This window comes from Arvicanthis niloticus, chromosome 29 (assembly GCF_011762505.2).
Source record: "Arvicanthis niloticus isolate mArvNil1 chromosome 29, mArvNil1.pat.X, whole genome shotgun sequence".
Classification (NCBI taxonomy): Eukaryota; Metazoa; Chordata; class Mammalia; order Rodentia; family Muridae; genus Arvicanthis; species Arvicanthis niloticus.
This window is the reverse complement of record NC_133437.1, coordinates 16,012,294-16,040,186: the sequence shown is the minus strand read 5'-3', so window position 1 is coordinate 16,040,186 and position 27,893 is coordinate 16,012,294. Positions and strand designations below refer to the sequence as shown.

Here is a 27,893-nt window from a genome sequence, read left to right as displayed (position 1 = left end):
AAAGGATGCTCTATCTGACCACAAGGAAACTTGTTCAACTATGTTCATAGCAGCTTTATTCATAATAGCTAGAAACTAAGGCCAACCTAGATGTCCCTCATCCAAAGAATGAATTTATAAAGACATAGTACATTTACACAACAGAGTACTATTCAGCTGTTTTAAAGGGGGGAAATGACATTATAAAATTTGCTGGCAAGTGGATTGAATTAGAAAAAAACTCATCCTGAGTGAGGTACCCCAGACTTAGAAAGACAAACAAGGCATGTACTCACTTTTAAGTGTGTATTAGCCATAAAGTAAAAATTAATGCTACAATCCACAAACCCAGAGAGGCTAACAAGGAGGACTTAAAAGGGCACTTAAGGAGGGAGGATGGAAGGAGAGAATACTGAAACAAGTAGAATTGGGGGACATTTTGGGGGTGAGGTAGAAACCTAGTGCAATGGAAACTTCATGAAATCTAAGAGGGTAACACTAGCAAAGACTCCCAGTAAGGTGGACACGGCCTCAAGTGGGGGGACTGCAACACAATCCCAGTCACACAACCCCAACCTAGTCTATCATGCCTGCAGGATGTGCTGGAACTGGAGTCTAGCTAAATTGTGATCAAAAAGCCCAGAGAGATGTCATCCAGCTACTGACGGGAACACATGCAAAGTCACACAGCCAAGTATTAGGTGGAGCTTGGGGAGTCCTGTGGAGGACAGTGAAGGAGGTTTGGAGGAGCCAGAGGGATCAAGGACACCACAGGAACACAGCTCACAGAATCAATTAATGGGGACTCTAGTGGGCTCCCAGAGATCGGGGAGCCTGTATGGAGCTGACCTAGGTCCTCTGCACGTATCTTATGATTGTGTAGCCATATCGGTGTTTTTGTGGGACTCCTATTAGTGGGAGCAGGTGCTGTCTCCAACTCCTTTGCCTGCCTTTGGGACCTTTTTCTTCCTACTGGGTTGCCTTGTCCAGTTTTACTATAATAATATGTACCTGGTATTATTGTATTTTTTATGCCGTATTTTGTTGATAGCCTTGGGTGTTCTGTTCTTTTGTGAGGAAAGAAGAAGGGAGGTTGTATCTGGGGGGTAGGATGGGTGGGGTAGAGATATGTGCCTTTCCATGTCAAGTTTGCAACTACCCAGCTCATTCAAGAAGCTTCCTTTTGAAATCAAATAGGACACCTATAGCCTTTCTGCAGTAATCTACACATGTGCACTGAGTGGTCACCTCTTCCTGGGCATTACAGAGTGGGAGGTGCACAGAAGGACATGGCGTCCAGTGCTCTGCACTTAGAAACTTAACAAATTCTCAACTGCTGAGCTCCTCTGCACAGCCTTCCTTCCCTGTACAGACTCGGTCTTAACCTCCCTCCAAATGTGCCCACGGTACTGTGTCCACTTACCGCCAAGAGCAGGTTCTGCGGTGATCACCTGCTGACTTGTCTCCCTATTAAAGGAATCACTTTGTGGGCTGAGGTTCTGTTTCCATGCTATCTCCTTAGCACCTACTACTACAGTACTGCAGCATCAATAAATATACTTTTAATTAATGAAAAAAATTAAAAATTGAGATGGTAAAATGTGAATGTTAAGTAATAGCACAAGATGTATACAGTAAATGTTAGATGACTCAGTTACAGCACTACCTCTCAGATATATCTGTGGCCACAAATATGCATCTCATGCACATAAGGCCCGTAACATTAACTATGTGTTCTATTTTGCTCACATTTTAGTTACAAATTAAGATTCACACTAATCTTCCATAATGATTCTGGCCTTGTGTTAAATAATTCAGAATTACCAGAAAGAACTATAAGGAACAGCTGCACACATAAGAAAAACAGGAAAAGATACAAGCCAGAAATAATTTGGTAATTAAAAGTTTTGAAATACAAACTACCTAAAGGAAAAAATACTAAATTCCTTACAAGTTGTTTTCCTTACTTTTCTTACTGTAGCAACAAAATAGCAAAATGAATAAATATTAGAGCAGCCAGGAAAGCCATCTTTCTTTAAGAAATGCTTCCCTTACATAGTTATTTTGACTGAATATTCTGAGTAACAGAGAATAAAAACAATCACGTACTTAACACAAAAGTGAAGGGCACAGCACTCCCATGTGAACACATGAGAACATGCAAATTAAGCACTCACATTGCAAACTACTACTGGGCAGAATTGAAAAAATAATAATAAAATAAAAAAAAACCAGAAAGCTAAGCTTAAAGCATTCTTTACTAATATAATAATTATTTTATTAACAGATAAATCCTCAATTTGGAAAAGCCAATCATTATACATCTCTAGTGTAGACTGAAATGTAAAGTGAATAAATGAAAAAAAGAAAAGAAAATCTAAAAGAAAAGAGCAACAGATTAAAGAGGCAGATGTAGACATAAAAAATAAAGACACAGGAGGCATACTTGCTCTGTATCTTGACTGGTAGGTAGATTCGCAAATATAACCTATGATAAAAGTCACATCAGCTTAAACACATATACTAGACTACATGTAAAAGCATGCAAATCCCAGTAAAACAGTACACTATATCAAAGTTGACATTCCAATATGATTATGATATTAGTATTTTGTAAGATGTTACCATGAGGGCAAATTTTTGAAGTAGTATACAAGATCTGTATTTTTTTTTGCAACTGCTACTGATCTATCAACATATGAAGGTAAATATCAGTCTTCTAAAATCTGCCCTTTGTTCACAAAATTTCGTGTCCATTCCAAAACAAAACACACTTTGTCCTTCTCCATGACTGTCAGTCTTTTCCTAACTAAACATTCATTCTACCCAGTAGGGCAATGTGTGGCTTTAATCTCAGCATTCTGGAAGCAGAGGCAGAAAGATCTCTCTGAGATCTGACCTACAGCAAGTCCAGGACGCATAGGACTACATAGAGAAACTCGGGGGCAGGGGGGAGGGGGAAGCATCTGTCCAAAGTCTACAGTCAAATCTTAATAAAGCAGATATGCAAATGAAGTTTTAACCTATGCTTGAGTTCTTTTTTACTCAATGTGAATACCTGTGACTAAAGAAAGTATTTTAGTACACCTTCAGTACACCAAAAAATGCCTGTGTAACTTAAAGACCAAATAATCTATAGACACTCGCTCCCATTCACAGTCTTGGGGAGAGTAGGGCATGCATTGAATGTGACTGGTCAGCAGTTATTCTGATGTGCAGGAAGGCAGTAGGATGGATGCATGTAGCCAGGACCTACAGCCTTCAGACTGATTTTATCACAAAATGCTACCTAGATTTTGAAAGGCATAATCATAAGCAGATAAAGCCACAGAACAGGTATTCCAGAGGACAAGGCAGGAGTGCAAGGCTCTTACTGACAGCATCATTCCCAACATTCTAGTGATTGTAAGTGAATCAGTAAAACTAGCTTGGAGCAATCTGGTTACAGATTTTTTGACAATAGAATGACAAAACTACACTATGGAGAGCATGCAGAACGAGAGATATCACTGCCTGTATATCTTTTATTGTCTTTAGAAAAGGTAAAAACACATAATTGATATAAAAAGATTGGCCATAATCAATGACAACCATTGAGGTTTTTCTACTAACAATTCTTCTAAAGTGGTGTGTGTGTGTGTGTGTGTGTGTGTGTGTGTGTGTGTGTGTTTAAAAAATAAATATCAAATCTCACACTCACAGGGCTAGGGATAGAATTCTGTGGTAGGATGATTGCTCAGCATGAGGGAGACCATGGGTTCAATTCCTGGCACCATAAAAATGTACACACATACACACAAACACACACACATGCACGCACACACACACACACACAGAGAGAGAGAGAGAGAGAGAGAGAGAGAGATTTGCAAAAAACCTACAAGACTAGAAAATTATAATTATTCATTATTGGGGTTTATAAAAGATGATAAGCTTATTTGAGTCTTGATTTTTTTTTTTTAATGCTAGCTAAACTTTCTAAATTTTGCCTATTGCTTCTACTCTGTTATGTTATTTATTTGGCAAAAATATAATGAGTATATTTAAAAAATAAATATTTTTCTAATACAAGAGCTTAGTGTTGCTATATCATTTATAGGCAGTCTGAACTTGAAAATGAACTTTTTATCATTATAAATATCTTACCACATTGTATATAAAAGGAAAAACATGGTATTACTTTAACTCTATTAAAAAAAAAAAAAAAAGAATGTGAAAACATCCCTCTTTAATGGTTCGAACACTCAACAATCACATAGAATACTGAAAGCCAGGCTCACAGTTCTAGGCCATAATAGCAATAGGTAGAGAGAAGATGAGAGACTCTACCAAAGAGGTAGAACTTGAACTGATCTGAGTGAAGAACTAGGGAGGCCACCTCTTCCCACTGGAGGCTGTGGGGAGGGAGGGATCAGGAATATGCTGCAGATAATAAATGTACCCCTGGATGTTAGGCAAATGCTCTGTCAGTGCGCCACATCCAAAGCCTCTGTTTTGTTTCGTAAAAGGCAAAGTTTACTGTGACCCACTGAAACTTGTAAAAAGTTGATAACTAGTTAATAGAACTTGATTTCGAAAAGAAGTCATCCTTGACCGGGAACCCATTTAAAGAGCACATGGGGAAATGGGACCCAAGCATGTAGGCATCTAAGAAGGTCTGCAGTCACTTTTATTCTGAAAGTGACTGCAAGGCCTAACAGATGCCCCATCTAGGTGTACAGCCTTGCACAGGGCAATCTAGTGCTGCCTGGATAACAGAGTTTTGTATGAAACAGCACAAAACCCACTAAGCTCTTAAAAACTCATGGATGCCAACAAAATAAACCCAAACATTCCTGAAAGACATAAAAGCCTAGCTTCTCAGGAGACCTAGGAAATGAATCTGATGAAGAAGCACATAGTGAAAGGCTGTCCAGGGAGCTCACCGCAACAGTGAGGTCTACACAAGCACATCCACAGGACCAGGCAGCCAGTCCACATCAAACTCACCTTCATCTGAACCCAGTATGTGACCTCATCCCTACCCACACAAGGACTTGTAATGCCCTACCCACTCCACTTTCCCCACAACTAGATAAGTACATAATTACAAATATAGAATTGTAAAAAGGTAAGTTCCATCTATATTTCAAACACAAAATCCTATTGGGATTCCAATACTCTGCTGGCTTCCCCCTGTTTTTGATAACCCAAACATTTCTCTGTGAGATATGATATTTAAACCTCAGACATAAAGAAAAATTATGTAGACACTATAGGAGAGAATTTTTAACCTGTTGTTGTTGTTGTTGTTATTATTATTGTTGTGAGAGAGAGAGTGAGCATGTATGAGAGAGCCTGCACATGCACATGCATGCATGATGGGGGCACGTGTGCAGCAGAATACATGTGGGGGTTGGGGGCCAATGTTGTAGGACTCTTTCTACTTCCCTTGCACTGCAGAGATTGAACCTGGGTTACCAGGCTCGCACTGTAATCATCTCTACCCACTGGGCCATCTCACTAACCCCGTGGGAGGAAAATGTATCAAAGGGAAAAGGCAAAGACAGACCTGAGCTTATAGGTAATGGTATATAGGTAAGCCAACTGTGATGGTCCTGGCCACAATTACAGTAATAGTGAAGGGAGAGGGTAAGATAGCAATAAGCAGAAGAAAAGAGCCATGAACAGGAAGTGCTCTGGTATGCTCTCTCTCGCTGTGATAAAGACCACAACCAAACGCAGCTTGGGGAGGACAGGGTTTATTTGGTTTAGATATCCCGTATCACTACCCATTTAAGGAATCCAGGGCAGGAACTTAAAACAGGACCCTAGAAATAAGAATTAAAGCAAAGGCCGTGGAAGAATGAAGCTTTCTCTACTGCTTCCGTACATCACCCAGGATCACCTGTCCACGGGCGCCAACAGTGGGCTGCCCGCCTCCATCAGCCGTTTATAAAAAAATCAAAATAAATGTTCCACAGATGCCAATCTGATGGAGGCACTGTTTCAACTAAAGTTCCCTCTTCCAATCTGACAAGTTGACTAAAAAGAAAAACGAAGGAAGGAAGGAAGGAAGGAAGGAAGGAAGGAAGGAAGGAAGGAAGGAAAGGAAGGGTGAGTGGATGACACAGGAGTGATACAATATTGCAATGTTCTTATGGCAGAATAGACAGGTACTGTTCATGCCTTCAACAATTCAATTGAGTATGAGTTAAATAAGAAAAAAACAAATTGAACAGGATATATATTTTTAGTTTTTAAGTGTACTTATATCCCTAAGGAGTATATTCTAAAAGCTAATAATATGCTTTGGCTATGAATCTGTTCATAATTCACACTTTGACTCTGTCATTTATAATATATACTTCTTAAGATAGTTGCAAGGAAGAAAGATCTAATACACTAGGGTATCTCTCTACCTATTATTTCAAGTTCCAAAACTTGAAGAAAAAAAGCCAAAGCTCATTTAGGTCCATTTCTTTTTCTACAAATATTTGAGTCTATGCTCACTATAATAAATGACTGCTTTCTAAAATAAAGCTAAGGCATATTAGAAACCACTCAGGCACTGATACAGTGTGAACCTTACATCTTACTTCAACAACCTTTTGAATATCAAGAGACCCGAGGCACAACATTAAGATCACACAGTTTGTATTACTAGCCTGATACAGAGAGCATTCTGGAAGCATACTGACACAGGGACAATTCGATAGCTTGTAGACTATAGGACATGCTGATTATAGGACATGACTACAGAACATGGCATATACTCAAGTCTAACCAGCATTTCTCACTGACTTGTATCACTGTCCATCTGTCTTAATAAGATTTCTTTCTTAAATATGAGCATTTTTCTTAAATATTTCTCCTCAGGCCTGAATACTTCTTTAACTGTGTTCCTAATGAACTATTATTACAGTTTAATCTTAATCTTCTGTATAGTCTCAGTTTGAGATTTCTGATCATGGTATCCCAAGTTTCAGCTCCTAACTACAAATTCATATTCTTTCTCTTTCTCTCTCTCTCTCTCCTCTCTCTCTCTCTCTCTCTCTCTCTCTCTCTCTCTCTCTCTCTCTCTCTCTGTGTGTGTGTGTGTTATCTGTGATCTGTTCTTATCATTTTACTCTTTGTTTTCAATGCCTTTCATGCCCTAACTCACGGACTTTGCCCTTATTGAAAACCATCAGAGCAGCTTCCTTACAGTCCAGTCCTACTGTTTTAATACTCTTACAAATGACTGCACGTTGAAGGCACAGATTTTACCGAGTACAGCTAAGATCCATTTATGAGAACATACCATGTATGTACGTAAGGATAACCATGCTACAATCCACAGACCCAAAGAAACTAAGTAACAAGGAGGGCTCAAGCGAGGATGCTTGAGTATCACCGAGAAGGGGAACTAAAACAGACATTGGGGGTGAAGAGAGGGAGGGAACTGAGTGGGGGGGGGGGGAGAGAAACAGGAGAGTTCAAGTATGGGGAGGATGGAGGGAGAGAGAACTGGAAGGGGTGCATGCATTTCTGGGATGAGCTAGAAACCTAGGACAATGGAAACCCTCAGGAATCTACGAGAGTGACCCTAGCTAAGACCCCTAGCAAAAGGGGAGAAGAAACTTCAAGCATCCACCTCTAGTAACTATGCATGACTTCCAATGGAGGGATACAGACACCAACCTAGCCACCAAACTTTAGACCCCAAGTAGTTGTCCTGTCTACAAAATGTGCGGGGATAAAGCTGGAGCAGAAATGAAACCCATGCCATGAGAAGGACCCCACCAGACACTATTAATGCTATCCTGTTACACCTGCAGACAGGAGCCTAGCATAACTGTTATCTGAGCAGCTTCACCTGCGAACTGATGGAAGCTGATGCAGAGATCCACAGAAACATTAGGTGGAGCTCTGAAAATCTTGTGGAAGATGGGGAAGAAGGATTAAGGGAGCCAAAGAGGTCAGCGACATCACAAGAAAACCTACAAATCAACTAACCTGGACCCATGGGGCTGATAGAGACTGAACCAGCCACTAGAGAGCATGCATGAAATGGAACCAGGTCCCTTACAAATATGTAACAAATGTGAAGCTTGGTCTTCATGTGGTACCCCTGACACCAGGAGCAGAGGCTGTCTCTGACTGTTGCCTGCCTGTGGATCCTTTACCAGTAACTGGGCTGCCTTGCCTAGTCTCAATAGGAGAAGATCTGCCTAGTCCTACATCAACTTGGGAGGCCAAGGGGGTTGATATCCATGGGAGGCCTCCCCTTCTCTGAGGAGAAAGGGAGGGGATGAAGGGAGGGGAGAGGGAAGGACTGGGAGGAGAGTAGAGAGGGAAAACTGTGATCGGGATGTAAAATAAATAAATTAATTTTAAAAAGACATGAGCAGAAGCATCTGAAGTAGTTCTTCTTGACTGCCAACTTAACTGGGGCTAGTGGCCTGGGTAGCCTGGGAGACATATCTGTGTGCATGTTTGTAAATTATTTCCCCAGAGTTTTAACTAAGTGTGAGATCCATTCTGAACGCGAGCTACACCATCCTAGGAGAAAAGGTGGGCTGTTGGTCAAAAGCACAGAACTTCAGTCCTGTAACATACAGAATGTCTGGAGAGGCACTGCAGGACACAGGACACGGAGCATGTAACTAATGGTACCGTGTTTCATACTTCAACTGCCCAAGAGGACACTTACACTAAGTACTCTCAGCGCGGTGCAGGAAAGGAAGAAGAAACCTTGTAGGGGATGAGCATGCATGGCACTGCCTGTGCGGATACTATATAAAGGGGCACACTCATCAATGGCTGTCTGCATGTCAGCACTGATGCAATACTGTATTTTAGCACACATAATGACTCAAAAGTATGTTTATCCAGGTTACAGAATCTCTTTTACTATGTACCTACCCACGCAAAAGCAAAGGCGTCTTTCATGAGAAACAGTAAATGCCTAATGTGGTAGAAAAGTATATCTACATATTAAAATTCATATTTCATTTTGCCAAAAAATTTTATTGTCCATTTTAATGAGAAGTAAAACCTTACCAAAAAGTGAAAACGGTTTTAAAGAACTCTCCTGAATATAAAATGAAGTCACTACAGATATGTAAATCATACAAACTATGTAAACAAAACCCAAAGTGATACATGACCCAAATATAAAAAGATAATTAACATTTTAGTTAGAGGGTTATACTCATTATTTACCTTCTTAAGCTTTTATCATTTCAATTTTTTAAAATAGAGTCATTTCATTTGAATCATGTAGTTAAGAGCTAATAAAAAATGAGGCAGTTTTTCACCTGACAATTTACAAGTAAGTTTATTCTAAAGTCATTAACAAATTTGTTTAGTTTATAGAATTTAGCCATTGGGGGGAGGAATGTAATTCAGAATGCTTCCTTGGGAACCACCATAAAAACCATCAGGAAACATCAGTCATCAGATGGAAATGATTACATAACAGGCTCTGAACCCCGTGACACGTAGAATGTTAGAGGTCGCTCTGCCTCCCTCTCCCCTCTCTTCTCCTACGTCTTTCAAACCCCTTGCATGCACGAGATATGGACTATAGAGATCTATCTACTCCAGAAACTGTAACATTCAAGAATCAGGGAATACTCATGACCGTTTCTGTGAGTTACAGAGAATGCATGAGTTTCTAACCACAGAGCAGCTGTCACCCGACACCAGGAAGTCCCCATGAATGAAGCAGAGCAGGAGCAACTGTGAGGATAGAGGTGCTTGCTTATCTACCTATGTGTGTAAAACCAGGCTCTGAATGAGTTCAGTGTTACCCATAATAAAGTCCCAATGTCAACAGTAGGATGGCTCTTACCACACCATGGAATTAGCTTCTTGTTTTAAACATTTATTTGTGTGTTCATGTGTGTATGCATATGTGCATACCATGTATGTACATGTGTCAGAGGATGTCATATACCCTGGAACAATTGTGAGATACCACAAAATTAATTAATTAATTAGTTAGTTAGTTAATTTTTAAAAAGAAGGTGCACAAAATTAATTAATTAATTAGTTAGTTAGTTAATTTTTAAAAAGAAGGTGCTGGAACCACACTCAGAAGCTGGCATCTGGGAGACCAGCGATTCCTCTCAGTGACTGAGTAATCTCTCTGGCCCTAATTAGTTTCTTAAGCTGTCCATGGAGATATTAAAACTTCCATAATGATAGAGCTCTCTCTAGTGCTTCCCAATGTTAAAAATCAGTAGGCATGTTTATAACTTAATGGTAACACCAGTCTCTAGTGTAAGGCCAGGAGAGATGAAGAATCCAGCTCTGCTCAGATGCCTTGGAATCAATCGTCATGCTTGAGATTCTGTCTTACTTTCTCTCACTGCACATGTGTAAAAGAACAAAACAACCATACGCAGGTAAACACTGTGTCTGGAGCCCTAAATGTTTGCCTATCTCTCCCTTTTCCTTTGTGTTCTCCTTGTCCCAGGAGCTGATGAGTACAATTGGTATCAGGTAAAGTGATCACAGCAAGACAACCATCAGGGCCCAGGCCCCGCCTCCTGCCCGGAACTTCACTTCCCATGTCTGCATACCTTTCTGCCACTACTTTAGGGCTTATGAGTTTATGAGTTTTCTAGACAAGTCTCTTAGTTTTAACCTGATTTTTTTTTTTTTTTTTTTTTTTTTTTTTTTTTTTTTTTGCTTTAGAAGAACAAAGTATGTTTCTCTTTTGAAACCTAGTTCCATTTTTAAAGATTTTTCTGCAGAATGATGCTTGCTTCTACCACCAAGCCACGTGTCCCTCCGGTTAAGTACGTGTCACCAGGTATTTCTTTAGGCTCTAGATGTGGCTATTTTCAGAAGAGAAAGGCAGAATTTCCTCCAATCCAGACGCAATCAATATTTCCTTTCTAGTCAGCTATACAAGGACCCTCATCGGACCATCTTACATGTAACGTTTTCCTGAAGAAATTTTACCTCAATGTAATCTGATTTCTAAAGTGAAATCTATATTTTATAAGGCATACTTAAGCAAGGGGGAGTCTACTGCCTTTAAGAATCTTTTTTAATAAACCACATTTTTATTTTACTTAGAATTTTTAGGTCGCTTCTTTAGTATTTCCTTTAATTCAAATAAATTTTATTTGAGGAACTGAATTCTGTAGAAGTGGTAAAAGTATTCTTTATTTTTAATTCAGTGTTTTTTTAACTTCTATGCAAGCGTATATTATTTACATGGAGCTTAAGATGATTTTTTTTAATATAAAGAAATACTGTTTCATTATACACATTTGAAATCTCATGTGCTGAGAATATAATTCAGTAGTAGAGCATTTGTCATCCTTGTGTAAAGCCCTGGAGTTGATCTCCAGTAACTCCTCCCACCCCTCCTCCAAAAAAGAAGTGAATTCAGACAGACTGTGATTACAAAATTGCATATATCTGACTGCATGAGTCTGTAATTTCCAAGTCACTATGCCTAATGGTGAGTACCTCTCCTGGTGGGACTTACTCCCACTCTGCACACTAAGTTTCAGCAAACATCAGGCATCCTTTTCTATTGCCATCTTAATTAGTAGCCAGCCATTTTTTAAGGTATACAGGTATAGCTCTTAAGTAGCACAGAAAAAAGTTAAATGGCCTAATATGCTTTTTAAGTGCAGTGGTTAGAAAACAAAGCCTGGCAGTGACACTTTGTTTTCAAAGTGCATGTTCTCTTACATAATCATGGAAGGCTTTTGCTTCGCTCGAGTGTTCACAGGTTTCTCGTCTCTCTGGAGCTGCACAGTAGAGATCCCAAAACACACTGAAAAGAAATTATGGAACAGTAACAAAATCATTAATATGACAGGACATGAAATCACAGTTCAACAAACATAAGGCATTTAATTCTTTATGCAAACCCTTTCTTCTTCAGAACAGGTATTATTTCTCTGAAAGATTTAAGGTCAGGCAGATTCCTTAATGCCAAAATTATATTTTACCTAAATATTTTTCTAAACTGTTTAGTATTCTCCTAAAAGGAAAAAGTAATATGGTTTTATCTGGTCCTGAGGATCAAACCCTTATGAGTAAGTTGGTAGAAACCTTTGTTCATATAATTGGCAGTTCACATGACTGACAATTAGCTGAACTAATGCTTCAGCCAACTCTCCCATGAAGAATTGAAGTATAAATAATGTCTGTTTGTAATTAATAACAAAAATGCCCTTCCTTTTTAGCACAGCAATCTTACTGTCCAGCTCATAGACCACCACCCTAACCAGCACATTCCATTACTCAAATGAGATTTTAAAATCTCCATTTTTCCTTCTTCAATTACCAAAATAGGTTAAAAATTTGAAGCATCATCCAAATCCCTTTCCTGTAATAATTCAAAAATTATACTTAAAGGAAAGGCCCTGGTCATCTTTCCAGCTATCAAGTTAACTCTGAGCATGAGCAGGAGTAAACATCACAGCAGGCAGATGTTCACAGGCCGCTTGTGTGCAACGTCCATCACATTATCTCAGCAAGTTTAAGACAGGAAAGGTACACACTACCTCCGTCAGAACATAGTTCTCAGAGCAGGGCAGACACTCTGCCCTGTGAGGATGCATTACGGAGCAAACTGCAATCTGTGTGAGGGCACAGTAACCTTTGACCTTTGACACCTATTGAGTCTTTCTGGTTCTTTCTCTCCTCAACAAGAAAGAAACACAGCAGGCCTGGCAACAAAGAGCATCAGTTCAGTAGGACTGCATTCAAGAAGATGGCCGCAAACAACTGAGCAGTGTCACCTTTCAGTGTCTTATGCATTATTCCTTTTCCACTAGGTAGAAAAAAAAAAAATCTACTTTTCCTTCTTATTAAAATCCTACAGTAAGAGAGAAATACAAAGAAGATAATAAAGTCAAAAGTGAGTTGAAGTTTAGTGTTTTGACAAGAATGAAGGTTGGATGTGGCTTCCCCAGAGCCCAGCAGGATAGAGGAATGGGAGTTCTAGACACAAGGGTGCGCTAGACTCCCACATGGAGGTGTGTGATGGCTGCAGGATGCTGGCCTTACCCATTTTCAGCTTCCATCACAGGAGGCGATACACAGTCCCATGATGAGCAGCTCAGAATGCCCTTCCTCCCATAGCTTCATTGCCTATAAGTGTCCTAAGATGTCTACCAAAAGTCACTCTGTAACTCTTTTTTTTTTTTTTTTTTTTTTTTTTTTTTTTTTGTCTGTTTTCTGTATTTGCCATAACGTTCTAACCTCGGCTGTGCTCAACGTAGGCAATGATGACTGAGGTCTACACTTCGGCTTCCACCTTCCGAGTGCTGAGCTACAGCCACGGCCACTGCACCTCTCTTGGCTATTACATTTAAAAGTCCCAATTACACAATTACTGTTCTCACTGTGCCCTAAAGAATCTTTATTTACACACATGAATATTTATCTTATAACAGTAACACTGCTTTACTTCTGCTTTGTCCACTAACAAATTTAATGGGCAATCAAAAGTTTACAAGATCAGGTTTGCAGATAACAAATTAAGACATAAAAATAAGGTTAGAGATGTTACTTTAGAGAATTATGTCTTCTCTAGCAAAGGTTAAAAAAAAGTGTACCACCTAAAAACACTTGTTTCCCCACAGATTTTTTAACCATAGCTAGCCTTGTTCTAAGCCATCCTATAAATTCTTTCCATGGTATACTGGGTTGAATAAGAAGAGAACAAATCAAGGGGCCAGACAGTGAGTAGCGCTCCTCCACGGTTTCAGATCCGGCTGAGATCTTGCCCTCACCTTTCTGGTATAGACTGGCGTAAAGACATAGCGCCAGCTAAGCCTCTTCCTCTCTATGCTGGGGCTTTTAGTCAGCAAAGGAAAGACAAACTAGGAGATTCACATTCACAATGTCTACTCTATGGAGTCCAAGATTATCCAGCCAAGAGAGGCCAGGAAAAAATGGGAGAAAATATATTAAAGAAAAATCATAAAATAGGATGTTTTATTTTAGAAACTGCATTTATTTATTTTAGAAAATGTATTTTACAATTAAGTCTATATTAATCTACGATACAATGAAATTTTAAAAAAAAATTAAAAGCCTAATAAAAAAACTTCAGCACTAGACTATGCATGTTTTTAAAAGTCATCATCTACTTTATAACTATGTTTGTTGGGCTCTAAATAGAGATGGTAAAGATATTTCAAAATGTTATCATTTTTATAAGGCTCAATCATGCCAGTAATATGGGCCATATAGAACTCTGATTGTCACCCTAATGTTTGGGAACAAGTGACTCCATTAACAACCATAAAGCACCAAGAAAACCAAAGGACAGGGTTTTATTCCACCTTTGGCACAGATGCATGCTTGACTCTGGAATAGTAGACAAATTTCTTGACTTTTCTAGTCTTATCTTATAATTTAGAAAATAAGGACATTAAAGCCAGACACTCTGTATTAAATCATTCATGAGTTGAAAAAATTAATTTTCCACTACTTTTTGCTCTAGGAGTATTTAAACTCTTCTCTGGATTATAACTACCACACACTGCACACCGAAACAAAAGGCCATCCATCACACATAGGGGACTGAATCCTTAAGCAGTGAGGAGCTGATCTAAAAATCATTTAACTGCTAACTCCCCTAAAATATAAAAGTGGTATTTAATATATCATTAAAATTCATAAATACCCCCTTGGTCTTGTATAGTGACAGTGAGCTTATCCCTCAGAGGGAGATTCACTGAGATATTTAGTTTGCCCTTCCTGAGGGGTTTTATTGTGAGCTGTTTGATGACCACTTGACCTGGTCCTCCTGGTCCTTGTGTCCCAGGAGCTCTAAGAGCAGGAGCCTCTAACATCTGTGGAGACAGACTCCACAGGCTGAGGTGCTGCAGGCTAAGGAGCTTGACAGCCAAGTGTTATCTTTGGTATACAGTGAACTCAACATGGCAGTTAATGCTTTAGATTTACACACTGTGTTTATCACTGAGAAAGAAGTAGAAAATGTGGATTATATAAATGAAAATAAATGCAATATATAAACAGAAGCAAAATTACCAAGTGATAAAATATTTGGGTATCCATTGTTAGACTCAGTATTAGAATCTACCCAGTATAAATGAAAGAGAAACAAAGCTAAGGCCCAAATTTATGATTCTCACCAAAATAGTTTTCACTTCTATCCTTAAAAACATGATTCAGGTGTGTTAGCTAGCTTTTATGGAAAGGCAACAGAGAAAACAAGATGGCTACCAAGAGCCTATAAAGTTAATCAACAGAAGATAGACCCCAATTACAGTCTGTAGATAATGGACTTACTAAAAATAGATATTTGAAAAATTAAAAGAAAAAAAAGAAAAAATTGCTAGAGGAAAAAAATTTTGAGAAAAAAGCAAAGCCATGTTATAAGTTCAAACATGAACAGCGAGGTGCATCATTTCCCTTTGAGTGGCTCAAAACTATATGAATGAATGGTAGGTATACATAATCCCTACAGAAGTTCACATCTGAAATGGCCCATGTGATAACCGTTTACCCAGCTTGGCACTGTGTTGTAGAGAGCAGGAATGTGGAGACAACGTGGAGGGACTTGAAAAGACAGGGCCCAATAAGGGCATCTATCTTCTGGTGTCCTTGAAGCGGAAAGTGAGATACCAGATCCTTCCTTTTTCTCCTCCTTCTATATCCAAACCCTTAGGCCACGGCCTGCTCCATCATAAACCCTTAGGCCACGGCCTGCTCTATCACGTGCTCCACCCCGTGAGGAGCTGCTTCAGGTCCAGAGAAAGTAAGCCAGTAAACGATAGACTAAAGCCAGCCAGACTGTAAGGCTCAGTCCCTCTCTCACCTTGTAAGCTGACTGTCCCAGGCACTTTTGTACAACCACAGAGCGTGTTAACTCACTCTCAGTGAACAAAACTATTTAATCACAAGACCAAGGGTACTTTACACAAAACAGGTATACTAAACTCTTCACCCTACGACTTTACACATGCACTTTTATCAATAGTAATTAGTATTTCATAGTTTTCAGAGTATTAAATTTTATTCCATTTTATAAAATTCTTATGCTCCTAAATTAATGATAAATTCATATTTTAAAGTATAGTAAGTTAGCACACATTGAATCTGTGTTAAATTCAAACACGACAATCCTGCATTTCATCCTAATTATTTCTTAAGACAAATTCCATAATTTTCTTTAAACTATAAAGGTGAGAGACCTGGCCTTAAACTTTGTAATTATTATATTACTTTACTTCTGTGTAGGTTCAGCAATGAGAGTTCAGGTTTCAAGTCTCCTAATTTTGACCAAGGACAGGTCTACAAAGATCCAGCTGTGTGAGCAGCATTTGTTATTATAAGAATGGCAGGGAAGACACCATGAGTAATTATCCTTCCTCTATTCCTCTTACTCTAATTTTGTTCTGAGTATCCTATGATAACCACACCCTCACCTTCTCTGCAGCTATCAGTGGTCTAAGGATGCCTTAATGCAGATAAAACTCAATAGAAAACATTCCTGAGTCCTTTCTTATACACACAGTATGCAAAACTACCCCTCTTGACAGGATATACAAAAGTATACCTCAAGTCTTAAAGACCACTAAGACAGTGAATCAGCTCTACTGTAAATTACTAGCCCTGCTGTGTTCCCTGGGGAGCCAGCTGGCCCTTGGTGTGAATCCAGCTTTGCTCCTTTCCGCTGACCTCTCAGCTCTCCCTTGTAGCCCATCTCATTCCGTTGTGTTAGCAGCAGATACCTTTCTATATGAGATCCCTGTACCCACTTCAGCCTGGGACTCAGGTAGGTGATTTACACTCTCTTTCCTGTCTTCCATTTCAATCAGTCCTGTTAACATCACCAGCCCTACAGCAGCCTGCTTGCAGGGGCCCCTCTACAAACCTCAATTTCATTTACTAGAGATTCCAACTTGTTAGAGACACAGGGTGCCCTGCCCCCAGCACTTATATTATCCCTGTCACTCCAGATACAGGCTCCGTCCCACTGCAGTGACCCTTGCTCCCAACACAACCTTGACTCCCTAGGGACCCTGCCTCGTATGGAAAGGATCCCCTTCGCTCTTTCTCACAGCCCTTCTGAGCCTTTTCTATTAGCCCAGCTCCATTCCTGTGACACTTACTGGCCTGTAGAAGCTCTGTACCAGGCAACCTACAGCCACCACACTTTGCTAAGAAACAGAAACCAAGGAAAGGAACAGCTACCAAACAAAGACAAGATCATGTATCAATACGTAGAATTAGCTTAGTCATCACTGCCTAGGCACCACTGCAAAAACAAGGCCATGAAAAGTCAAAGCAATGTACTCCCACCAGAACCTTACTACTGTATCCCTGAGAAATGCAAAGCAGCTTTAGCACAAGACAAGACCTTCACAATAGCAGTTACAAATGTGTGCAAGGTCTTTATAGACTATATGAATAAACTCCTTAAGGACTTTGAATTGGCCTACCTCAACACCTACCCTACCTGTGAACTGCTGGAGTGGATAAAGGGAACCACCCTTATAGATCCAAAACTACAGGATCTTCCATAACACAGGGCAACAACAGGATATCTAAGAGGAGACCCAGTGAAATTCCAAGATCAACATAGTAGCAGAAGCCAGAGAGAAGTATGGCCAAAAGGGTATACTGTGGGACACACTGTAATACACTATCGCTTCCACAGTGAGATTTTTTTTCCTCTGTTGAGTTGGAGGTAGCCAGGGTGGAGGACAGGTACTATGGGAGAAGGAGATGAGTGGGATTGGTGTGCACAATGTAAAATTTACAGAGAACCAATAAAACAGTTTTTCAAAAAGAATATGTAGTTTATTTTTTTTCAATTAAAAAAAAAATAGAATTATTACCCCTGGGGCTAAAGAGCCGGCTTTGCAGTTAAGAACTCACACTTTTGCAGAGGACCCAAGTTTGGGTCTAGGTACCCATATCAGGCAGATCACAACTGACTGCTCTGGAAGCTCCAGAGGGCCCCAAACAGCGCCTCTTGGCTCCAGAGGCACCTGCACTCATGGTACATGTCCACAGACACATACACATAATAAAAATAATAAACACATATTTTTAAAGAATAAACCTTAGCCCTTATTGAAATGATCTTTGATTACAAATCAAGATGCTTCACTTCTGATAAAAATGGAGGAAATTATATCTATTTTATGGGGTTTATGGGGATTCAAATGATAATATATGCAAAAGTACGTTTAAGACATTTAAAGCACTTTAAAAAAATTATTCTAGCAAGGTTTCTTATAGCTAGCCCAATCAGGAAAAAAGTTTCACGCCGAATGAATAAAATTAGTCTTCCTTTTCCTTTCAATCCTTCATGTTTCACAAGAGTCATTCTGTGGGGTTTTTGGGGGGCAGGTGTCAGGAGGGGGCATTGCTGTCCTTCCTTCTCATCTCCAGCACATTTTCCTTCTTCCACACATTCCTTTCCTCTTCTTCAAGACTAAAGACTGCTTTTCCTCTATGTATCAACGCTGGCAAGTTTATTCCATCTGCACACTGACTGCATCCTTTTCTCTGTCCCAGGGACTGCCTTGGTTGTCTTGCAGCTCTGTTCACTGACTATTCAGGAAGACACACAGACAGTAGTGAGGGCCAGCCAATCAGTCACTAACACTTCTGCTCAAGAGTTCTGACACTTCCATTCTGTATCCGACCAACTTCAGCTCTACCTCATGCCATCATTAGATTCTAAAATCATCAGCGCTAGCACACTGTAAGATTTGACTTCCAGCTGCCAGGTGAAATGAACTAAGTCCTTAAGATAATCTTATCAGCTACATATTTTAGAATACAAATTTATAGACCTGAGATTATTTTAAATGGTAGTTTATATTTTTATGTTCTAAATTAAAATGCATAGTATTTTTTAATTAAGCCATCAAATGGTAAGGTTTTGTGAGCCTGTATTTTCAAATTCCATGGGTTTAAAAAGATATTTACCCCAAAGGAAAGAAGTTTCTTGGAATTTTTATTTTTAAAATTAATGGAAGAAGTGGGAACATTTGTTCACATGTACAAACAGGAAGTAAATTTTCCAACAATATATGCTCTAGAGGAATGTAACAACTGAAACTGGGGAACTGTATGTTCCACCACAGTATAAAAGGGACAGACAAGTGTCGGCAGAGATCAGGTCAGAGGTAAGACTGAAGGTTATAAACCATCTGCTTCCCTCAACAGCACAACTCCTATCCTCCCCAAGGCTGTTGGCTCTGTGTGTGTGTCTGTCTGTCTGTTTGTCTGTCTGTTTTCCACACATCCCACACCTCTCCTATTCTTTTCTTTGACTTTTCACTCTTAGGTTGTGTTTTATGTTAACTCTGGAACTCCGGAAACATCACACATGACATTATATCCTTCAACTACTCCAGGTAACACTCAAACTGAAAAAATTAATTACGATAGTCTTGTAAATTTCATATCACCATGTGTTAAGATGTTCTTCATCATCAAACCAAAATATCTCAAAAAATCAACTCAGAAATAGAAGGACTTGTTTAGGATCCCAGTTTCATAGGCTTCAAAGAGTGGCTATTTGGTTTTACAGCAAATATTTCAAGACAGATGTCCATCACAAGAAAAGGAAGATGCTTGCTTGCATGGAAGCCAGCCAGGACAAACAAAAGAGAAGTGCAGAGACACAGAGCAAGAGATAAGGGTTCAGATTCAAGAAGTGCCTTTAAAGGCAGACTCCAACAACCGCCAGCCATCTCTTTACCCGTCTCACCACAAGCCTTGCCCCGTTTTGCCCTATGGGTAACTTCACCTCCCAACACTTAGCCTGCTATATGGTCTTTGCTGCTACATCCCAAATGGTTACATCGCTATCTCAGAGATATAGACCCAGACTCCTCACTTTGTATAGGACATCTCTAACTGAGTTCTCAAAACTTACCTATACAAACTAACACATGTTCTTTCTCTAAAACCCATTGCCCTCTGTATTTACCTCGTCAATGGCATCACTTTCTATCTCATCACTCAAATCAAAGAGTGGAAACCTGTTTCTTTACCTCAAAATAATGAGACCCATTGTTATGTGGGATCTCTGGCCTAATTGCTGTCCAGCTAATCAATTACAAGCACCCTATACCAATCTCTGCCTCTGCTCTCAACCCTGTCAATCCATCTCCACGTTGATGCCCAGTACTAGTCTAAAAGCACAGAACTAATCACAGAATACACTGTGTTTAAAATGTCAGGGTGGTAAAACCAAGATGCTCCACAAACTGTAACTCCTAATCTGGCCTCTTACACCTTTTCTGACTTATTTATGTAGCCCATCTATTTTCTAGCGGGTGCTACAGTTTGCACACAGTTTACTTTGTATTTAGTAAACAGGATTAAACAAAAGACAATTCCAATTTCAAAACCTTTTGAAAAGTAACAGGAAGTCATAAAATTACAGCTGGTCCACTGATTGTCTTAGCTGGGCTCCATAAGCTCTAAGTGGTCAAATACTTGGTACAACAGCACCAGCAGGCACCCGGGTAGAGACAAAGGGAACCACCGACACCGGCCTACTTCCTCCATCAGACCACAGACTACAAGGCCCAGTTCTAAACTCTTAAGACAAGATGGCCATGTATCTGCTGGATTGAATTCCTCCCTCAGTAAAAGTTTCACTCTGTACATTGGTCAGGAGTGCTTATTAATCACACATTGTTCTGAAAGGGCAGAGCCACAGCTTTTGGGTAGTTCTGAGAAGAGCCCTTCACTTCAAAACTATTACTCATCCATGATTCACATACACAAAGCAAATGCTGAAAAGAACATACTGATAGTTTTATGGGAAAAAAAAAACAAAATATTTTTAAATATTGCATATGCTATATGTTAAGTTCAACAAACTTAAAAGTTTAAAATATTTGCATGTCAGTTATTAACATTAATTTTGATACCTCCAAATTAAGTTACTTAAAAGTTCCAAACCCAGGTGTCCTTCTGAATCTCTGAGTCATAGAAAGGAGAAACCATGGCAGGTTTGAAAGCTATTCCTTCTGATAGCTGACATAAAAAGCTAAAGTCTAGCACAGAAAGGGACAAAGGATGCAGGACATTACTATCAATCACTATGCTGCAGGTATAGGTTAACTTATTAAAGTAGCAAAAATGAAATAGGCACAAAAAGTAAAAGTAGAGAAGAACTAAATAGCCTCGCTCTTTTAACCCACGTATCCAGTATGAACAGACATCTACACTCTTTTAACCCACGTATCCAGTATGAACAGACATCTACACTCTTTTAACCCACGTATCCAGTATGAACAGACATCTACACTCTTTTAACCCACGTATCCAGTATGAACAGACATCTACACTCTTTTAACCCACGTATCCAGTATGAACAGACATCTATGGTGATTTTTAGGGTACTTTACATTCATAAGCATCAGCACATCTATAAAAATGTCAACAGAAGAGAAGACTTAATGGCACCTAGAAGGTAACTATGAATTTAGGGCTGAAGACACAGCACAGGAGTAGAGCACTTCCCAGCATGCATTAGACCCCAAGCTCAATCCTCTTTGGGGGGGGGGGGGAGTCTAAATCTAAGTACCTTAAATCCATGATTTACCAAATTATAATTTTGATTTTTTAACACTATACAAGAGACCAGCCTTAAACCCAGAAAACAGCACAATGACCTTGCACAACTGTAGTGGACATGGACGGTTGGTCCAATTACAGGAACAATGTTCAAACAAAGGCATGCACCTGCTCCTGCTGTGTGTGAGAGACAAACAGGGGAAACCCACAACCACAACTGACCAAGTGCGGTTCCAGTGCCACAGAACTTCAAGTAAGTCACGCCTCTCTGGGAGAGGTCACAAGGATGCTGATTAATGTATGAAGGAAAGCACATGCCTGGCACTAAAAGAGGCCCTTCGTTTCCTTCCTTTAAAGATGATGTTGAAAATGAGTGGCCAAGGCAACAGGTGATGCTTCTGACAGAGATGCAGACAGAGGGAGGATGGGGGATGGGGGAGGGGAAGAGAACTTATCCAAAGATCTGTCCTACCAATTGCTGCTGCAGAAAAGCTACAAATATCCTTATATACTGGTGTCACAGTGACTTTATATACATCAATATTAACTGGGTCTTAAACAGCATCTAGCAAGGTTTTGTGTGTTTCTAATCTCTCTCCTCTCCTCTCTCTCCCGTTCTCTCTCTCCCCTCCTTCCCTTTTTTCTCAGCCCCATTGGTTATATATAAATACTAGGAAAATATATATTTCCCACCTAAAACATACACTACCACCCTCGTCAGAACATCTCATATCATACTTGGCAGAGATTAAGAACTGAATTTCTTATCATCAAACGTACAAACATCCCTGTATCTCCTTCAACATCACAGTAGCAGAGACAAATTCCTCATTCTTAGATGTCCCATTCTGTGTGCAATCATACACTCTTCTCTGACCTCCACCTCTATTTACCCCTTGTGGTACCAAGCTATGCTCATCTACCTCTCCTCTGTGTGAGCATCAAAACGCTAACACTTTCCCAGACAATCAGCATGCTTTGCCAGGTGTCACCCTTTACTCTCATCACAGCTGAGGCTCTTGAATGGCTTACTATATCTATTTACCCTTTGTCACCCTCAGCCTCTCAATCTTGAATGGGCTCAGCATATGTACCATTTGCTGCTGTTACTTTAAGATATGACTAGCCTATTGTTGAATATGCCAATCAGATCTCTGTCTCTACCCCCAATGCTCCCAAGAGAAGTGAAGTTCAAGCAAGAAACTGGATGGCTAGCACGCCAACTTAACCTAGTCTCATGGTAACTCTCAGCCCTCTTTACAGAAAGCAATCTTATAGCTAGTCATAAGTTAAGAGCCAAGAAAAAGTGCCATCCTCATTTGCCACAGCAAGACAAGAAAGGAGACTGCTATGGAATGACGTGTACCTTCCACATTTAGACACTGAAGTCCTGACTCCCTGTGTGATGATACGTAAAGGTGGAAAATAATTACATTTAGCTGACATCATGAGGGTAGAACCATCATGATGAGATTAATTCCCTCGTAAGAATAAACACTGATGCCCTGCGTTCCCTCTCTCCCACCACCATGCAAGGACATGCTGCCTACAAGCCATTAGGACAGCCCTCATTAGAAGCTGGTCTAACAGCACTGTGATCTCGGAACATCTATCCTCTGCAACCCTAAGGAAAAGCGCCTCACTGTATACACCTCACGGTATACGCCTCACTGTATACACCATTCAACCTATTATGACAACTCTCCAAATGAACATAACGAGCACAGTTAAAACCTCACACACTAGCTCCCAGTCCATTCTGATTCAGTAATATCTTTAAGGAAATGCAGGAATGTTGGTCTTGAGGTTTTGTTTTTGTTTTCAAACACTACCTTCTAGTTCACAACTGTAGAAAATGAAAAACCAAGCAAGAGTAGGGATCATAAGGAGCTTACTAAAATGCTAATTTAGCATCACGTAAAAATGAAATAAAGAATACTTACCACCACCAAGAATGTAAGAATCCTGGTGGCTCCCCCAATGTGATGTTTTTTTCCCATCTTATCTAAAATAAAAAAAAAAAAAAAAAATTAAATACTTTCCATGAAGTACTTTGCCGAACACATATTACCAAGCCATGTTTATCTCCTTTAAATGCTACAGTGGTTTTAAGTTCATCATTTTCATGTTATTCTTTGTTCAGGTTTGCCAAGTACTCCTTTTACAAAGTAATTAAGAGACTGACTGGTGTATGAGAAGATGCCGCCATAACTCCCTTGAATTTGCTTCCCATCTTCAGTAATAAACTGCCATGTCTTGGTGCTCCAAGGCCATCTGTCCATGATCTTTAAGAAGCTGACAACGAACCAGAGAAATGGCTAAGCCAGGAAAGGCATTTTCTGTGCAAGCCTGGCTACCAGAGTTCAAATCTAGGGACCTACATAAAGGTAGTAGAAGGGAACTCCACAAAGTTGTCCTTCTGCTTCTACATATGTAAGTGCATGTGCACACACACACACACACACAAATTAATTAATTACCTGACACTAAGAATGTATTTCCTACCTTAATCACTCATTAACTACCTCCCTGTTAAGTTCTTATCAACACAGAGTTCTAAGGGGACATTGAAAGTAGGAAGGAGAAAAAGAGTTGCTAACACCATGGTCACCAGGACTGCTCCATCAGCAGCAGAGTGAAGACAACAGCTCACTCCACTCCATCTGTTCCTAGCATAAACAGACAGGCTTCTTCTTGGCCCCTGAGTTGCACAAACATAATTGAGCAACACCTTGCCTTTAAGATCTGTACTCAGTTCCATGAGGCTACCCTGAGCTCCTGAAGTAACTGACGCCAGGCTCCCTGGCTCTGGCTCTCGTGCTCGATATGTATGTATGTATGTATGGATGGATGGATCTATCTATCTATCTATCTATCTATCTATCTATCTATCTCTCCCCCACCCTTAGTAGTCAAAACTTCAGCCATGCAAAATCTTTTATCCATAGTTTATAACCAGAACCTCTGTAATTTGCTCTTTCAGCTCTAATGATGTAGATGAATGATTTTATGTAAATACAGCACTTCAATGTTCTTTCTATGCTTTTTTTAAATAAGCAGTTTAGTTACTTGCCTAGATTATATTCTTTCTGTTGTGTATTTAGTGTGCTTTTAATTAGCATGTCTAGGTCCTGACTGATATCACGGCACTTCGTGAAAGAATATTTAAATTGGATTCCTTTTAAGCAGAATGAAGCACAGATATTAAAGTTTAGTGTTTTTACAACCTTGCTATGTGAATCAAGAAAAATGTAAGCCTCTTGTTTGCCTCTGTTTTCTCATCTATAACATATGCTAGCAATCATCTACCTACATGGCGTTTGAGAAAATTAAGCTGGTCAGTACACTACTTGAAATAGGGACTACAGAAAGAGTGTAACTGTTAGCTGCTGAACTGTTTGCTTTGACCCTGAAGAACATTCTCACAAAAAAGTTATTCCAGCACCACTGTCACCTAAACAAAAACAAACAAACAAACAGGCAGTGATATGTCACATGGACACACTTAGTTGTTTAGGTTAATACTAAACAAAATTTAACTTACTAATCAGAACATTGTAACATACCTTCATGGTTATACATACAACTAAGGTAGGCAAAACACTTAGATGTAACAAAAAGAGGCCTGAAACAGAACCCTGTCCCCGAGGAGAGTCTGCTGATAGGGGAGACCAGTCAGCAGGTGATCAGAGCAGAGCTTGCCATTGAAGATGAACGGCAATGATAACATGGGACGTTTGGAGGGTGACCTTTAAACCCAGTCTGCAGAGGAAGGGAAGGCTGCCTAGAGGAACTTAGGGGTGAAGAATCGGCTAAGTTTCTGAGTGCAGAACACTGGAGGCCATGCCCTCTCTGCATTTCTCCACTCTCTGTAATGACAAGGAATAGCTGACCACTCAGTACACATGTAGAGATCACTGCAAAAACATTAGCGGTTCCCTGGCTCGTTTAAAAGGCAGCTTCTAGAACCAGCTTGGTAACTGCAAACGTGATCAGACAGAGGCGCGTATCTTGGAGAGTCCTCTACTGAGGAGGAGTCTCAGACTTCACCAGGCACATCTAGTCACTCGTTCTCCCTCCACTGCGACTCTGTTTCTAAGCAAACTACAGTAAAAACCTGTGATTCCTCCAAGCAGTGAAAAGTAAACCTGACATTTCCAAGTCTCTGAAAAGGCAGAATTTCAAAGGCAGTATTTCAAAGAGTTCCTGTATACTGGTAGGACAAGAAAAAAGGTTGTAAGAGACAGTACTAAGAGACAGACTAGATGAGTAAGCAAGGACCAGATCAAGCAAGTTTCAAGGCTCAAAGCCTAAAATATCGAAAATTCTAGAAGAAAACATAGTGAACACTCTTGAAGCCTTTGGGATAAGCGAGAACTTTCTGTTCAGAGCTTCATTAGCAGAAGAGTGAGCCCCAAATATTGACAAGTGGAGTGACATGTAATTAAAAGGAAACTAGGAGAGCAAACAGGTCATAATAGAATGGGGGAATCTTTGCCAGCTACACGTCAGATGTAGCTGAAGTGTGTAGTTCATACTTTAAAGAAGGAGGAGGAGGGGGAGAGGGAGGAGAAGAAGGGGGGAAGGAGGAGGGGGAGGGGGAGAGGGAGGAGGAGGGGAGGAGGGGGAGAAGGAGGAAGAGGGGGAGAAGGAGGAAGAAGAAGAGGAAGAGGAAGGAGGAAGAGGAGGAGGAGGAGGAGGAGGAGGAGGAGGAGGAGGAAGAGGAGGAGGAGGAGGAGGAGGAGGAAGAGGAGGAGGAGGAGGAAGAGGAGGAGGAGGAGGAGGAGGAGAAATTAAATACCAAGAAACTAAAACTGCTAGTCAACAAATGGATAAATGAGTTTTTTAAAGAGAGAACCAAAAATGCCCAGTAACTATTTTTAAAGTGTTCAGCATCTATAGTCATCAAGAAAGTACGAATGAAAATCATTTTGAGATACTATCTCGCCCCAGTCGGAATGCTATCATCAAGAAATCTAACAACAAATGTAGGTGTAGATGTGGGGGAATGGAGCCCTCAGCTAAGTGCTGGTTGGGGTGCAAAATAATACAGCTCTCAGCTCTCAGTTTGGAGGTTCCTCAAGGAGTTAAAAATGGAACTGCCATATGACCTAATTATTCCATCCAGAGAGTATGCTCAGACCTCTATTTCCTTCCAGAGAGATATTTGCACATCCATGTTTATTGCTGCTCTATTTAGTATAGCAAGGAAATATAACAAACTTAGGCATCTATCAACATACAAATGGATAATGAAAATTTTGTAAAAAAATAATAAAAAATGAGACTTTTAATAAGAGAGTGTGGGAGGGAACAGAAAGGGCTCCAGAGTGGGCAGCTATGAAAAGTGGTAAAGAAACAAGGGAAAGGGGAAAGTAATATAATTCTATTTCAATTAAAAATAAATTAAAATAAATGTCAGATAAAAATTAAATATTATTCAGGTCTAGAAAAAATGAAAACACAAAATTTGGAAGTAAATGGATGGACTAAGAATGTATAGTCTTAAATAAAGTCACCCAAATGCAGAAGAAAAGAGATGCACACGCCCCCTCGTATGCAGCCTGTCATGGAAGTGTTAGTATAGTTTAACACTTCTTAAAAGGCAAGGAAAGGGTAATATCAGGTGATGCAGAAGGACCAAATATACAGAGAAGAGTGCATGAGTCATGAGAGAGGATGCCGAGCTCACAGTGTTTGTCATTTCAACTCTGCCATGTTTCTTTATAAGTTAAGTCCATAAAAATGTACTCTATAGAGATGAGCAGCTTAAGGGAAGCTGCACGGCCTCAGGATGGAGGTCCTACCTACAGTTTACTGCCATGTGCACAAGTTAGATGTGAGCACGGTTTTGTTTGGTTCACTATCTTTATCTAGAATTCTTAAGTACATAAGATATAAATGATTTGGAATTTTAAAGTAAATAACTAATGAACTATTAGAAAGTAAACAAACAAAATACAATAACAATTTTAAGAAAATTAAATAAAAACTTGAGTAATCAGTGAAGTTAGGAAGACTAAATGTGTGCAATAAACACAAATATATCATATAAAGGAAGACAAATTTCAATTTGAGTTCTTCTACATAGTAACATAAAAGAAATTGCATATTTGTGTCTCTTTGGACCTGATAATATAAGTTACTCATTATATCCTTTGGTTCATAAACACTAAAGAATATTTCTTAATTAGGATTGATGAGAAATAAAAATGTCCTATTAGATATTATTTAGTCCAAAACATTTGTCTTACTCTCTCAAACTTTTCCTTTACACATCTGTATAGACTAAAGTCTTCATGAAAGGACATAAGATCACAAACATGCCCCAAACACTAAAATTCTGATAACTAGAATTAACCCAATCTTAGAAATAACAAGTTTTC

At 39.6% G+C, this 27,893-nt stretch overlaps 1 protein-coding gene across 4 annotated transcripts in view; it reads right to left on the bottom strand.

The window, feature by feature from the left end:
- Ssbp2 (single stranded DNA binding protein 2) overlaps positions 1-27,893 on the bottom strand; it is a 253,087-nt gene that overhangs the window by 138,827 nt on the left and 86,367 nt on the right. For all 4 annotated transcript variants that reach the window (XM_076927127.1, XM_076927129.1, XM_076927128.1 and 1 more), the window contains exons 3-4: positions 23,451-23,512; positions 11,659-11,743 (exon numbers count right to left, since the gene is read on the bottom strand). In XM_076927127.1, coding sequence (XP_076783242.1) covers positions 11,659-11,743; positions 23,451-23,512 — 147 coding nt within the window. The remainder of the gene's footprint in view (positions 1-11,658; positions 11,744-23,450; positions 23,513-27,893) is intronic.